Source organism: Schistocerca nitens, chromosome 5 (assembly GCF_023898315.1).
Source record: "Schistocerca nitens isolate TAMUIC-IGC-003100 chromosome 5, iqSchNite1.1, whole genome shotgun sequence".
NCBI classification, from domain to species: domain Eukaryota; kingdom Metazoa; phylum Arthropoda; class Insecta; order Orthoptera; family Acrididae; genus Schistocerca; species Schistocerca nitens.
In genome coordinates this window covers 856992839-857006572 of record NC_064618.1, presented here as the reverse complement: position 1 = coordinate 857006572, position 13734 = coordinate 856992839, and the positions used below count along the sequence as shown (strand labels likewise).

Sequence of the window (13734 nt, the reverse complement as noted above, 5' to 3'; positions counted from 1 at the left end):
GGACAGCTCACCAAGATACGGGCCACTGTCAGCCGGGCGCCGCACCGACACTGAGGTGGGTCATTACGGTGCAGAGGTAGCTGTGTGTCACCCAAGCATGGCCAATGCGGAGCCAACAGAGAACCACAGAGTCCTGTGAGAGGCACGCGTGGAAGTCTTCCACACATTCGTAGTCTCCTTAATGGCATGCAGTTTGTTGTGCATACTGAGGTTATGCCATTCTGTCTCCCAAAGTCGCAAAACCTTGCGGTGTAGTACTGAACACAAGTCAGTTGCAGAGAAGCTGATCTCCATAAGTAGCCTCGGTACATGTCAAGAATCAAGAGGAAGTGGCAGTGGAGAGCCACGGAGTTAGCTGAGTCCTTAGGGCCATGTGAAAGGTCCAGGCGAAGCCACGGCCTAGGCATACACCGTGGAGGTGTACGTGAATGGACCTCAAGTATAGGTGGTAAAGGCAAGGACTCCAGTTCGGAAAGAAGGGATTGGACACGAACTAAAACTGGAAGCCCTGACCTGGGCCGCCAATGCGGGAGATGAACCGCCGTGGGTGCGAAAAGGAGACTGTACTTCGAATGCACAGGAGAACTACAAACGTGTGCAATGTAACTGGCCAGCAGTTGTGCACACCTAACCTGCAATGGAGGGACTCAGGACTCCACCAGATCACTCGTCACCGGACTTGTCCTAAAATCTCCTGTTGCTAGGTGAACGTCACAGTGGTGCACTGGGTCGAGTAAACGCAATGCTGAGGGTGCTGCCAAACCATAAGCCAGACTCCCATAGTCAAGGCAGGATTGAACATGGGCTCTGTTGAGCTGCAGGAGCGAAGAGCAATCTGCACCCCAGTTGGTATTGCTCAGGCAGCGGCTGACATTTGAGGTGCTGCCAGCACTTCCACTTAAGCTGACAAAGGTAAGGAAGCCAAGTCAATTGGGTGTTGAAAACCTGCCCTAAGAATCAATATGTCTCCACTACAGTGAATGGATCGTCATTAAGGTAAAGTTCTAGTTTCGGATGAACGGTATGATGCTGACAGAAGTGCGTGACATACAACTTAACAACCAAAAACTGGAAACTGTGGGCGAGAGCCCATGACTGCGCCTAGTGGATGGCTCCCTCTAGGTGCCGCTCAGCAACACCAGTACTAGTGGAGCAGTACAAAATGCAGAAGCCACCTGCATGCAGAGAAGGTGAGACAGACGGCCTTACAGCTGCTGCTAGACCGTTAATGGACACTAAAAATAGATATACACTCAATACAGAGCCCTGTGGGACCACATTCTCCTGGATATGGGGGAACTTTGGGAGGCACCAACTTGGACACGGGAAGTATGAAGAGACAGGAAATTTTGGATAAAAATCTGGAGCGGGCCTCAGAGACCACACTTGTATAATCTGGCAAGGATATGACGTCACCAGGTCTTGTCATACGCTTCTCATAAATAAAAAAAGACGGCAACCAGGTGTTGACATCTGGAAAAGGCTGTTCGGATGGCAGACTCGAGGGACACAAGATTATCAGTGGCAGAGTGACCCTGGCGGGAGCCTCCTTAACATGGCACCAGTAGGCCACGTGACTCCACGACCCAACCCAACCGTCGACACACCATACATTCCAGTAGCTTACAAAGAACGTTGGTGAGGCTGAAGGGCCAATAACAATCCACATCAAGCGGGTTTTTACTGGGTTTGAGCACTTGAATGATGGTGCTCTCCTGCCACTGTGATGGAAAGACACCATTGCACCAGATCCAGTTGAAGATGATGAGGAGACGTCGCTTTTAGTCAGATGAGAGATGTTTAATCAACAGACTGTGGATCCGATCTGGCCAAGGAGCAGTGTCGGGGCAATGTGCAAGGGCACTGAGAAGCTCCCCCTCTGTAAGCTGCTGAGAGAGATGGGGCAGTAGCTAGAAGGAATGTTTCTGTCCGTACGGGTTTAGGTACAGGTATGACAGTGGCCTCACACCAAATTCTGGGAAATCTGCCATCTGCCCTGTGCCCTTTGCCCATATGTGGTTGTACATGTTAAGCAGAAAGCGCCTGCCCACAAGAGGAAGGTGCTGCAACATCTGAATGTTGACAGCATCTGGTCCTGTGGTGAAGGATCGGGATGAACTGAGAGCATGATCTAGCTCCCTCATAGTAAAGGTGGCATTGTAGCACTCCTGATTCTGAGAAGGGAATGGTATTGCCCGAGCCTCCTCCACTTGTTTCCGTTGGTGGAAGGCAGGGTGATACTGGGAAGAGCTCGAAACTTCCACAAAATGGCAGCCCGAGGTGCTGCAGATAGCAATAGGGTCCACGATAACATTGTCTGCTACTGTCAGGCCTTTGGTGAATGGATCTTGGTTCCGGAAGGGGTGAAACAGATAAAAGAACTAGAGAATGAAATCCAGCTAGGTTTTTTGGTATCCCGAAGAATGCGACGACACTTTACACACATCCGTTTGTAATGACTGCGGTTCGCCATCATAGGATGATGGTTAAATACGCGGAGAGCACATCTCCATGTACGAATTGCGTTGCGGCACGCATCAGTCCACCAAGGGACTGGGACATGGCTTGGTAAAGAGGAAGTGTGAGGAATGGAACATTCCACAGCAGTAAGGATAATGTTTGCGAGAGATTCCATATGGTAATCACAACTGGCCATGTGGTAATCACAACTGGGGAAATCTTTTCTTCGAAGGTCGCCAGGGAAGAGTAAAGCCGCCAGTCAGCCTTAGTAAGCTGCCATTTCGATGTACACACAGGTGGGGTAGGAGTCAGCAAACGGATAGCAGATGGGAAATGGTCACTCGAGTGGGCATCAGAAAGAATGGACCACTCAAGATGATGGGCAAGCTGGGCACTGCAGAAGGATAGATCCAAATGGGAATAGGTGTGCTAGAAGTTGGAAAGGACAGTGAGTGCTCCAGTATTAAAGCAGAAGAGGTTGAGCTGATTAAGAACAGCCAAGGGGGCACCTCTCTGACAGGTTCTGGGAGACCCCCAAATGGGAAGATGTGCATTAAAGTCGCTGAGTAGCAGAAATGGGGGAGATAGCTGCCCAATGAGCTGATGGAAGTCTGCCCTGGTGACATCAATCAAATGATGGAGGGACATAAATGGTATAGAGGGAAAAGGTCAGGTGGGGAAGAAAAGGTGAACTGCAACAGCTTGAAGATGGGTAGTCAGGGAGATGGGTTGACTATGGATGTAATTCCATATGAGCAGCATGACGCCCCCATGAGATGGAATGCCAACCTCAGGGGAAGGCCAAAACGAACCAGCAAGAAATGTGAAAGCTCAAAGCGGTCGTGAGGGCGCAATTTCATTTCCTGGAGGCAGAGTACAAGGGGACGCTGCGATGCTAAAAGCAGCCGTAAATCCTCTTTGTGGGACCAAAGGCCGTGAACATTCCACTGGAGGAGAGTCATGATGTTGGTGCGGAAATGATGGCAGCTATCAAAATGCAGGAACTGTTGGTGGTTATTAGGTTTAATGTGGACAGACTTGCGGATGGAGTCTTCAGAGAGACAGAGGTCAACGTCCCAGAACATGGCATGCTGTATAGAAGAGGACCACTCTAAGTGAATGGGAAAGACGTGGTGAGGCTGTGGAGGAATGCGAACAGGCTGTCTTGGCCCCAAGTCAAAATCTATCATCAATGAACCTGAATCAGACCAGGGGTTGAGGGTCCTGTCACAGGCTTATCTTACCCCATCAGTAGCCGAACCACCTGTGAAAGCAGCCATGGCATACACAAGCTCTGCTGCAATCATTGGACCAGCTGTCAACCTGAATGAGTGGTCAAAGCCAAGAGCATAGTGGACCACTCTATGGCACAACACGCACCTGCTGAACATAACATGTTCAATTTCAATGGCTGCTTCACAACCCAGGCCATCTGGATCTTCCCTCCAGCAGCAGCTTCCCTGCACTACACAGATGGAGTTATGCTAACAACAGATCCTCCACTCCCATAATTTTCCTGGCCTCAATCAATGGCAACTCATTGTCCCTGCACCCTCCACCCAACAGTCTCCCCTGCCTCCATCCTGTCAACCCCTCCCAATTCATATCCCACATTGCTATTTGTGTGTGCCGCTCCCAAACATCTCCGACAATTGTGCATCACATGCCTGACCCACATACCTGCCATCCCCACCTGCCACATTCTATCTGGAAAACTGCCTAGCCGGTCTGCCTCCCTCTGAGCTGATAGCCACCCACACCCCCAATCCCTCTTCCTGCCTCCTCTTCCTATCAGCCCCACCCAACGTAACCCACCACCCTACACAACCAGTCCATCTGCCAAAATGCATTACAGGTACTGTCAATCCAGCCAGCACCATGTCAGGGCATAGGTGCATATGTGTGTGTATTTACTCCAGCTCATGAAACGATTACTCCGAAAGCTAGCAAGTTTTCTTCCTTTCTGTGTACGCCTATATACAACTCAATGCTTATGCTTTTCAATGAGTGGTCTCCTAGAATGCAAAAGTAATTATTTTCAGGGTCAGTAATTATTTTTAGTGTGGGTTCTGTTGTCCAACACAAAAATCTCATGAACAATATCTTATGTAATCATGCAAGCTCAAAAGGAAAGGTTTGAAAATGGCTAAACCTTTTTTGGAACAAGAGATAATCACCAATCTGTACCAACAGATTTTTAAAAAACGAATTTTTATCGGCAAAGTTTTAAATGATACAGCATCTTTTATAGCTAACTTTGATCAGTCTATCAGAAGCTGCTTTGTAGAAAACATTTTTAATCTCCAACCTGGACAATAGGTAGCCTGTATTTATGAGAATAAATGGTGAATTAGGAACATCTATGACTTATCACTTTAATAGAATAATGTGCTAAGAGACTTCATGTATCCCGATGGCCCTGCATGTTTGTTCTGTTGGCCAGATAGAAAAGACTATTGCTGGGTTTCAGAGCAACACATTACTGCCAACACTCCTGCTCCATCCACAACAATGATGGGATGCCAGTACAAATTCCCTGTGCAAACTGTCTCAAAATTGAACAAAACTTCAAATCAAATCAATACTACAGAGTAGCTCAGGCTTCAGAACCTGATCAACCCAGCAGTAGGCTTGAAAACCTGATTAGAAACACTGTAACAGACTTGGGAACCTGATAAAGTGACCCAATTCAGGCTGGGGAGCCCGTAAGAAGAGACATACCTATGACTATTCCTGTATAGCTACAGAGCTACTACCAATTTTTCTAAATTGATAGTAGCAAAGCTATCATAGACCAACTCCATTTTCCCATTTACATGGCATTGAAAATTAAATGATTCTTATGGATCCATCTGCATCAAACGTGTGTTTATACTTCGACGAAGTTACTTGCCTTTGAAGCTAAGTGAACAATCTTGAAATTAATATTCATCATGTGGTCTAATATCAGCTGTCTTGATAGATAACCGAATATCGTGACATAAAAAAGTTTTAGGCTGGAATATCAATGGTTGAAACTGGGGTGGTCACGTATTTGTTTTTCTCGAACTTTGAGCAACAGTTGTGGAACATGTGTGGCCTCACTGACCTCATCCTTGTTATATTTGAACATAGCACCAATAGTTGGGTAGAAACATCAACTTATGGGTTTCGCACTGCAAAAGTTAAGTGTTAAAAGGGCTGTCAAACGTGATTAATTATTCACGATAATACTCTCATCGTCTGTCTTCAAGCTAATGGCGCTGGTGTCAGCATACAGCATATGGTAAAAGTTAACAAAATTTGAGATAGCCAGACGGAAACTATTTCTGAAATTGGCTGATTTTACGTGAAATGATGGGTAGGCTACAGATAAGCACGCATGAAATGACACTCATCAGTTTTCAGCTATCGTGTGATTGAACTAAACGTTCGTACAATTTAACGTAACCATTACGCGATACATGTAAAATTCTAAGTTCAGAATTTGGCAGATTAACACATTTAGCGGATTAATTCGAATTTCCTACATTGACATACAATTTTCTAATATACACGCATATCAATGGCACAGCATTAATAGGGCACCTTCCGTTCATTATGGGCAGATATTAGATACATCTCTAAAATTTTGCTTCCAATTCAGGAAGTCTTACATGGTATAAATTTAGCAACCACAATTCTATCCGTATGCGAGGCTGCAACACCTGCTCAGAAAGTTCAGAGACGTTTTCACGGCGACATACCATAGAGCTCTTGGCTATTTATGGTATTATATCGCTAGTTTGGAAAACAACTGGATGTACCTAGTATTTTTTTTTTTTTTTTTTTTTTTGAGCCATCGAATGCAATGTGGATACGCTTTCTACATCCAGCAAGAGTGGCTCCTCACAGAAAATATCTCTTGTAAGTATCTTCACGAATCTATATGATCTTCATATTCTAAACATAGTTATATAATTAAGAAAGTCAGTGTTTACCCATTTTTGAGCTTTAAAATGTTGAACACAAGCCGCGCCAAGAGCGCCTTTTCCTCCGTAAACGAAAACACGTCCAATCCTTTCAGCCATTTCTCCTCTGTGATTCCGTATGGAATGATGGGACACAAATTCGTGTGACGTCATTATGGCCTAGTTGAGGGTTAGGTTTAGAGATGGGGCTATATTGAGAAATTTTCGTCGATGGGACTGTGCTGATGAATATATATTTGTATACGTAGATATTATCGATAGCGTAGAATCTAAGGAATTCACTAAGGGCAGGTAAAATTAGGAGGGCTTCGAGCACTCTCTGAAATGTCCCGACATGAAGGTAAGTGATACTGTATCACAGGTCAGAGAACAGGGTTTATTCCTCCTGTGGACTTATTATAATAACGGCGTGATCTGCTACTGTATTTTAACATCGAATAAACATTGCGGGATTTTTTTCGCCAGAATAAAGTCTCTTTCTTAAGGCGTTTCGTACTTCGAACAGTAACTTTGCAGGTTTTCGTATTGACACGCAGAATGATGTGTAAATTTGTAGTGAAGTGTGAACTGCCGTAGGCACTTATTAGAAATAATCTTGAAAATGTTACAGCGCATCTGAAAATTTCTTTGTTGAGATAAAATTTGATGCCCTTCCTTTCACTAATAATTTGAACACGTCATAATGGAGACAACGTTTATCCTGGTTGCGAGCGAGATTGTGAGAATATATGAGCTGCATTGCGTGCGAATTGCTGCTACAGTATGCCAGTCTGCTGTCTAGTGCATTTAAATGTTAATGTCATAAATGATGTTTTATATGATCTGTAAAAAGTGTGAGCACTCAGTGGCTGTTCTCCGAACTCGATAGCACAACCAGTAGTTTACACAGATCCACCTTGGACTGCATTCATTTTCTTTGTAATTTTTTGCCCATATTTACATTTACATGACGTTCATACCACTTCATTACTGTTTGTTGTCAAGTTATTACGAGTAAGAGCTGTTTGAATATGGATTACTAATGTCTTTGCGCCCTTAAAAGTTTTAGTTGTACTATGGAAAATGTTTGTTTACTAAGTTAATAAAATATAATGTTGTATATCATGCAGTCTCTTTAATTGGTAAAACAGTTTTTGTGTAAATATTTTGATGTTCGTAAAATGATAGTATATTTTATTATTTTTACATTATGTATTTGGAAGGTGGCAGATATGTGGAGAAACTTGAAGATATAACTTACTCAGTGCTATTTTCTGTACAAAGTTATATTTCCAGAATTGAAAAAAAAATATTGTCTAGCCATTGACAGCTGTACTGTTTACATCCAAATCCTCCAATTGATGCTAGATATTGATATTATGGCTGGAAATGATAGCTTCCCTTCCTGTTGTTACCTGCTGATAATGAAAATGCTCTCATACTATGGTGACAGTTCTGCATTCACAGGATGTCTTCGGCGTAGTCTTTTTTCCACAAAGAACTTTCACTTGAAAGAAAAAAAAAAGTTTCTACATGTAAATAAAGGTACACTAAGACTGTTATGCTTAACACTATTTGCACCTGGCAGACTTATTACACAAAAGTAAATTAAAATGTATGTTCAGAAACTTGCTTCTGTAACACCACACCACCCTGAAAATGTAGTTTGTACGGTAAAGGTGAAGAAAAGGTCAGATTATTTCAGCCCTTTTCAAACAAAATCAACTAGTATACTTGATTTTAAACCCAACTAAAATATTTAGTACTATATAGTATTATAATTTTTTTGTTGCCTTGATGTACTCTCTCGTGCAGTATGTTCTTTTCAATAATTTTCTTTTTCAAGGATGCGGTGGCTTTAACAGCATAACCTTGCAAAGGAAATGGTTTTTTTTTTTTTTTTTTTTTTTTTTTTTTTTTAATTCTGTGCCTATTTTCTACTAAAACAAAAACTGTATATGACCCATGTATAAAACTGAATAGGCCTAGTTACTTTTGAAACACTCTGAAGTAAAAGCAATTTGGATAAATGGTACAAAACAAGCAGAAAAGGAAATATTCTCAGAACCCTTAGTCAAGGTTCACATAATTTCTTAAAGAACTCGGTCTTTATCGTACAGTTGGAATATAAAGACCCATGACACCTAATCCTCAGCAGTCAGTCATTCAGTCTTTGTCAAGTTGAACAGTCAGGATCCTGCTTGTTATTCGCATCTTTTGTGCAAGAAAGATACAAATAACTGGTAGAAACCCAATTCTTCAACGTGACACCACCTATCTGAGAAAGCCTGAAGGATTCTGTTCCTGTTTTGTGTGGGCTTGGTGTAGTTTGGAAGCTTACAATATTAGAAGAAAAAATGACATTCATTACTCAACATTAAGGTTGTCTTTAGCACAAACGGGTACACAATGCTGCAACAAAAATTTTTGACCACTTACCCAGTGATATAAAATGTCTAACAGACAGCAAGGTAAAATTTGAAAATAAATTGAAAAAAGTTTCTCCTTGACAACTCCTTTTATTCCGTAGAAGAATTAAATCTGTTTGTAACATGTAAAAGGTGGTGGGTAAGAATTGCTAACTTAATCTGTATATCTTGTTTTCATTTCAGGGGTGGGGGAAATTTATATAGTGACATTTAGAGTACAATTAGATTAATTTTCAATATGAATGTAAAATGACTCGTTCCACATCGTGATTATTTATCGTGCAAAATGGAACATGAAAGTAACTTAACTTATAGATACTCTTTGTGGTGTTCTGTTATTTGCATCTACTGTAGGCCTGTTTTGCATTGGCTTCAAAGTATGACAGATAAAGAGGAATTTTCAGTACTAGTTTATGGCCTTGGCCAATGACATGCAACAAATGTCATAAGCATGGCGACTACCCCCCCCCCCCCCCCCCCCCCCAATGGCTGAGTTAGAAATCAATCTGTCACCACAACCAGGTTTTTTTGCTTTCACACATGTTGGCTTAGCCAACTGACAACCAAACAGTGATAGTACACACCAGAAAGTGACATCACATTACCATTATGTCATTGGTTTAAGCCAGTTAATATTGAATATTCCTTTTGACCCAGAATAACTTTTTTTGGGTGTTTCTGTTTTTAGTACATTGTTGTCCTATTTCTTCACCAAACAGTAATTGTTTATTAATGACGGTCTTGTTAGCTGTTGTCTTTGGTCTTTGTATTTGGCGAGCTTAAAGAGAACCAATTGTAAAAGAAGATACCGGAAGGAAGAGGGAGGTTCTATACTTAAGATTGCATCTTGTCATTTTCCCAGATTTCAGTTAGAAGTCAGCACTTGGTATTTAGACATTTTGTGTTGTCCTGGGAGACTCGCAATATACATTTTTTATATGTGGTATGTTCAAGTTTTTCCAGGGTTGCAGTAAATAAGCTGCAGAAAATTGAAGTGTACAGTTCAACCAGTGTGTACTTAATTCCTGAAATGGAGTCCTTTGTCTGATAGACTATACAGTGTTCTTAACTTGATACTATCTAAAAGTTGAACGGTTTACTCATATGTCATAAAATACCAGTACCTGCACATAGTTAAATATTTATAACTGTTTCAAATGTGACTTGTTGAAATTCTAGTAAATGTTGTTATCTGTTTAACTCGTGCACATTTTGTTCTGTTAATGCAGTCTTTCTAAGTGTGTTGTTTTTCTTATATTCAATTTGATTTATATTCAGGCTAAACAGAAACCTTCCTCTTATATTGCATTCAGTGTTAAATAATTCCAGTGAAACCATTGAAGCAAAGTTGTTTCTTAGTTTGTGTTTTTCCAGTAAGTCTGCAGGATATGTCAATGTTGTCTCACTAATTATAGCGACCTGTTTATTTCAAGTCAGTATCTGCTAAATATTTTTTCAATAATTCATCTATCTGCAATTTTTTTCTGTGAAAATACTGTAGTAATTTTATTTTAGTCCTAAAATTATATGGTTTTAAGTAACAAAACTATTTCACTGTTACATTTTAGATGAGTGAATGAATCCATAAGTCTGTCTAGGCATGCTGCCGTGTTTGATGTGGAAGTAAATGGCACACACCAAGCTGGGAAACTAGAACAAAAATATTTGCATATGTAGTTGTTTGGGACTAATATAACATTTGAAACAGTTTTACAACTGAATGTAATGTTTGCTGGGATAAGTCTGCGTAACCAGAGATAAACTTTCTGTTTAGACAGCCTGTATCATATACTGAACACGTCAAGGAACATAACTGCCTGGTCCCAGAGCACTTTTCCACCACTCATGTCATTTTGATCTGCAACATTCCCAGTCCATCTCTCTCAATCCTCGAAGCGGAATTATATGGTATTATTAAAGCACTGGAGAGGATTCAGAGATCACTATTTGACGTTTCTTGTCTGTTCCAACTCGCTTAGTGCACTACAAGCATTTCACTGAATGTATCCAGTAAACCAGTTGATTCAGCTCATCCATGACTCCTTACAGAAGCTCCAATGCTTTGGTAAAGAGGTGATCCTTTTCTGGGTACCTGGCCACATCGGAATACAGGGAAAGAACGTGGCCAACAAAGGAGCCAAAGAAGCATGTTGGGATGGTGTTGTCCGTCAATGTCCCATGCCATTGCATGCCATCATCTCGTTTTCTCATAGATGCATCATACGCCAGTGGGAGACTGAACAGTTGCAGGTGACAGAAAACAAACTGTGGTCGCTCAAATCGACCACACAGGCATGACTGATTTCATGTCAGTTACTAAGCTGGAAGGAGGTTCTGCTTACCAGGCTGCGCATCGGACATAGTTCTTTAACACATGGCTTCCTCCTCCAGTGGGAGGATCCACCACTCTGTGAGGTTTGTGGTATACTACTTTCAGTTCAGCATATTTTGGCAACACGTGTCCTGTATACTGAAATTAGAGCAGCCCTCAGTCTCGATGGAGGTCTGCCCACCATCCTCGCTGATACAGATTCCAGTGTTAAAAGTGGTGAACTTTTGTGAACTGTTAGGCCTCATCCCTAAATCGGTAGGGAAAAGCACCCTTTACATTAATAATAATCATCATCATCATAATCATCATGATCTTGAGTGTCCAATTAATGTATCTTACCTGAGTACAGTTGGCATTCCCTCATTTATACCACTGGCTACATCCTTTTGGAACAATGTTTAGCATTGCATATATGCAGCATTTATGCAACAAGATTGATTCAGTAATTATAGTTTCACATAATTACTGTGGTGCATTAATCAGCCACATAGACATGTCAAACTCATAATAAAGGGCGAAACATGGTTATTTATTGCAGACTCATATTTGGGAGTACATTTCAAAGCACAGAAAAAGAGTGTTTCATCTCGTTATTTACAATACTGTATTGTTTCAAATGCCATCTGCGTACTGTCAAACCAGTTACACTATAATGATAGTTTACCAGTAGTGCTGCAATCAAACTGACATAAAAGTCTACTATTCACAAAGAACAACATTTCAGTCATACTGGAGATTCCAGTATTTGTTTGAGTGCTTTTTTTGAAAATAGTTTACTTTCTGGCATAGTCATACAAAATTTCAATGCGAAATTACCAGTTTGGGGCATCAGCAGCCATTTTCATGTCAATGTTGACAATGTCAGTTCCTTAGTGGTTGGAGTGAACAGCAGCATGTGTCTTAAGGTCTGAAGGTGGCTGGTGTCAACTGAAACTAACTATTTCATATTGAAATTATGTGTTATTGTGCCAAAAATACTGTTTTCAAAACAAGCAGAAGCTGACCTCAGTTAGGTGATAAACAAGCATGGATCTCAAAACATCTGCAGCATCTGAGTGCACCACAGATATTGGAGTGCAGCAGCTTTGCCAGTCAGATACACCTGGAGTTCATCTCACTTTTGATTGTTGTGGCACTCTACTGCAGTTGGTTACCTATATATTACACTGTTTTTGTGGTGTTACAGTTGAATGTGGAAGGGATGAGAAACAGCAAAACTTTATTTTGCTATGTGGTCCATTGCTCTTAAGAAGCACACTAGCAAAAAATGTGCTTTAAGGGTTAGCTTTCGTGACAGCAGAGACACTTGTATGCAAGCACAGTTTGAGACTCAGGAACTGTCTGTTGTTGCCTCTCCTTCTCCTGTTGGCCACATTTTCTGCTAGCACTGGTATTTGCTCAGCTGCTTCCTTTATTGAGCACCGCATCGCTGCAATTGATGCCTTTTATCATGGATGTGGGTATAGTTCTCTTTCTGTGATGTTTAATGGGAAAAAATGAAAATGTTGAGCTGCACATAATAAAAATTTAGTTACTTCATACAATTTATTTTTGACTGTTGACTGGATGAGTGCTACAATTGCTGCTTGCATAATGAACCCGTGTATTTTCCAGGCGTTAGCTGTGATGCGTGCTTGAGAGGAAATTTTCGTGGACGACGTTACAAGTGTTTAATATGCTATGATTATGATTTGTGTGCTGCATGCTATGAAGTAGGAGCAACCACCACAAGACACACGACTGAGCACCCTATGCAGTGTATTCTAACTAGGTCAGATTTTGGTGAGTACTGTCCCTGTTTACTGAAATTATAAATATATCCAGCTCTTGCTATAGCACATTTTCATCCTTTAACACTGCCACCTTCTGTAATTAGTGTAGCAAAAGGAGTCTGTTTAATGGTGTTAAAGTTATTTAATTTACCCTGTGATTCGTTTATCTGCATAAAAGTATAACTTCCTTATAGCTTAACAATGGCTAGTAGAGAGAAACATTTGTGGTTGCAGCTTGTGAAAGAACCAGTAACTTTCAAAGAACATCAGAGCTGTGAAATATGTGTGTGCATGTTTTACATTTCCTGTATCACCCTCAAATTTGTGTTGGCACTTTTGAGTGCCAGTGAGAATCACTAATTCTAATGACTTTATTTTGGTGGAAGATAGAGACAAAATTGAGTGCTTTGCTTTCCACGTGGGGAGCACGAGATTGATGATTATTGATGTAACTGTTGTGGATTATTGTGTTGGTGACTGGTTCTTGTATGTATTTCTTGTACTCTCTGTTTCTTGGAATATGACAGGATTTCTTGGGAGTCCAATGCTGTAGTTTGGTTTTGAGTTATTGAAGCCAATGAATGTGACTGTAGAAAAACTGGCTGTGGTGCTGGACTGATCTGTAGCATAAGACAGTGGTTGTTTCAAAAGCTTTGAGGAGCATTTTTGTGATGTCTCGATTTTTGAGGTGATGGTCAAACAGGAACCTAAGAGTACAATTTAAATTTTATGGAATATTCTGTTTTATATGACAGTATTCTGCACAATATATTTCATTATGCTGTCACGCAATTTCATGCACTTGACATCAT

At 41.2% G+C, this 13734-nt stretch overlaps 2 protein-coding genes across 3 annotated transcripts in view; one reads left to right on the top strand and one right to left on the bottom strand.

Annotated features, from left to right (window-relative positions):
* Nucleotides 1–6513, bottom strand: part of LOC126260087 (dihydropteridine reductase) — a 73378-nt gene extending 66865 nt beyond the window's left edge. Inside the window, exon 1 of the mRNA XM_049957300.1 lies at nucleotides 6420–6513. Within this exon, the coding sequence (XP_049813257.1) occupies nucleotides 6420–6509 (90 nt within the window). The 5' untranslated portion in view covers nucleotides 6510–6513. The remainder of the gene's footprint in view (nucleotides 1–6419) is intronic.
* Nucleotides 6514–6543: 30 nt separating this feature from the next.
* Nucleotides 6544–13734, top strand: part of LOC126260086 (E3 ubiquitin-protein ligase KCMF1-like) — a 99530-nt gene continuing 92339 nt past the window's right edge. For both annotated transcript variants that reach the window (XM_049957299.1, XM_049957298.1), the window contains exons 1-2: nucleotides 6544–6750; nucleotides 12765–12932. In XM_049957299.1, the coding sequence (XP_049813256.1) occupies nucleotides 6735–6750; nucleotides 12765–12932 (184 nt within the window). In that variant the 5' untranslated portion in view covers nucleotides 6544–6734. The remainder of the gene's footprint in view (nucleotides 6751–12764; nucleotides 12933–13734) is intronic.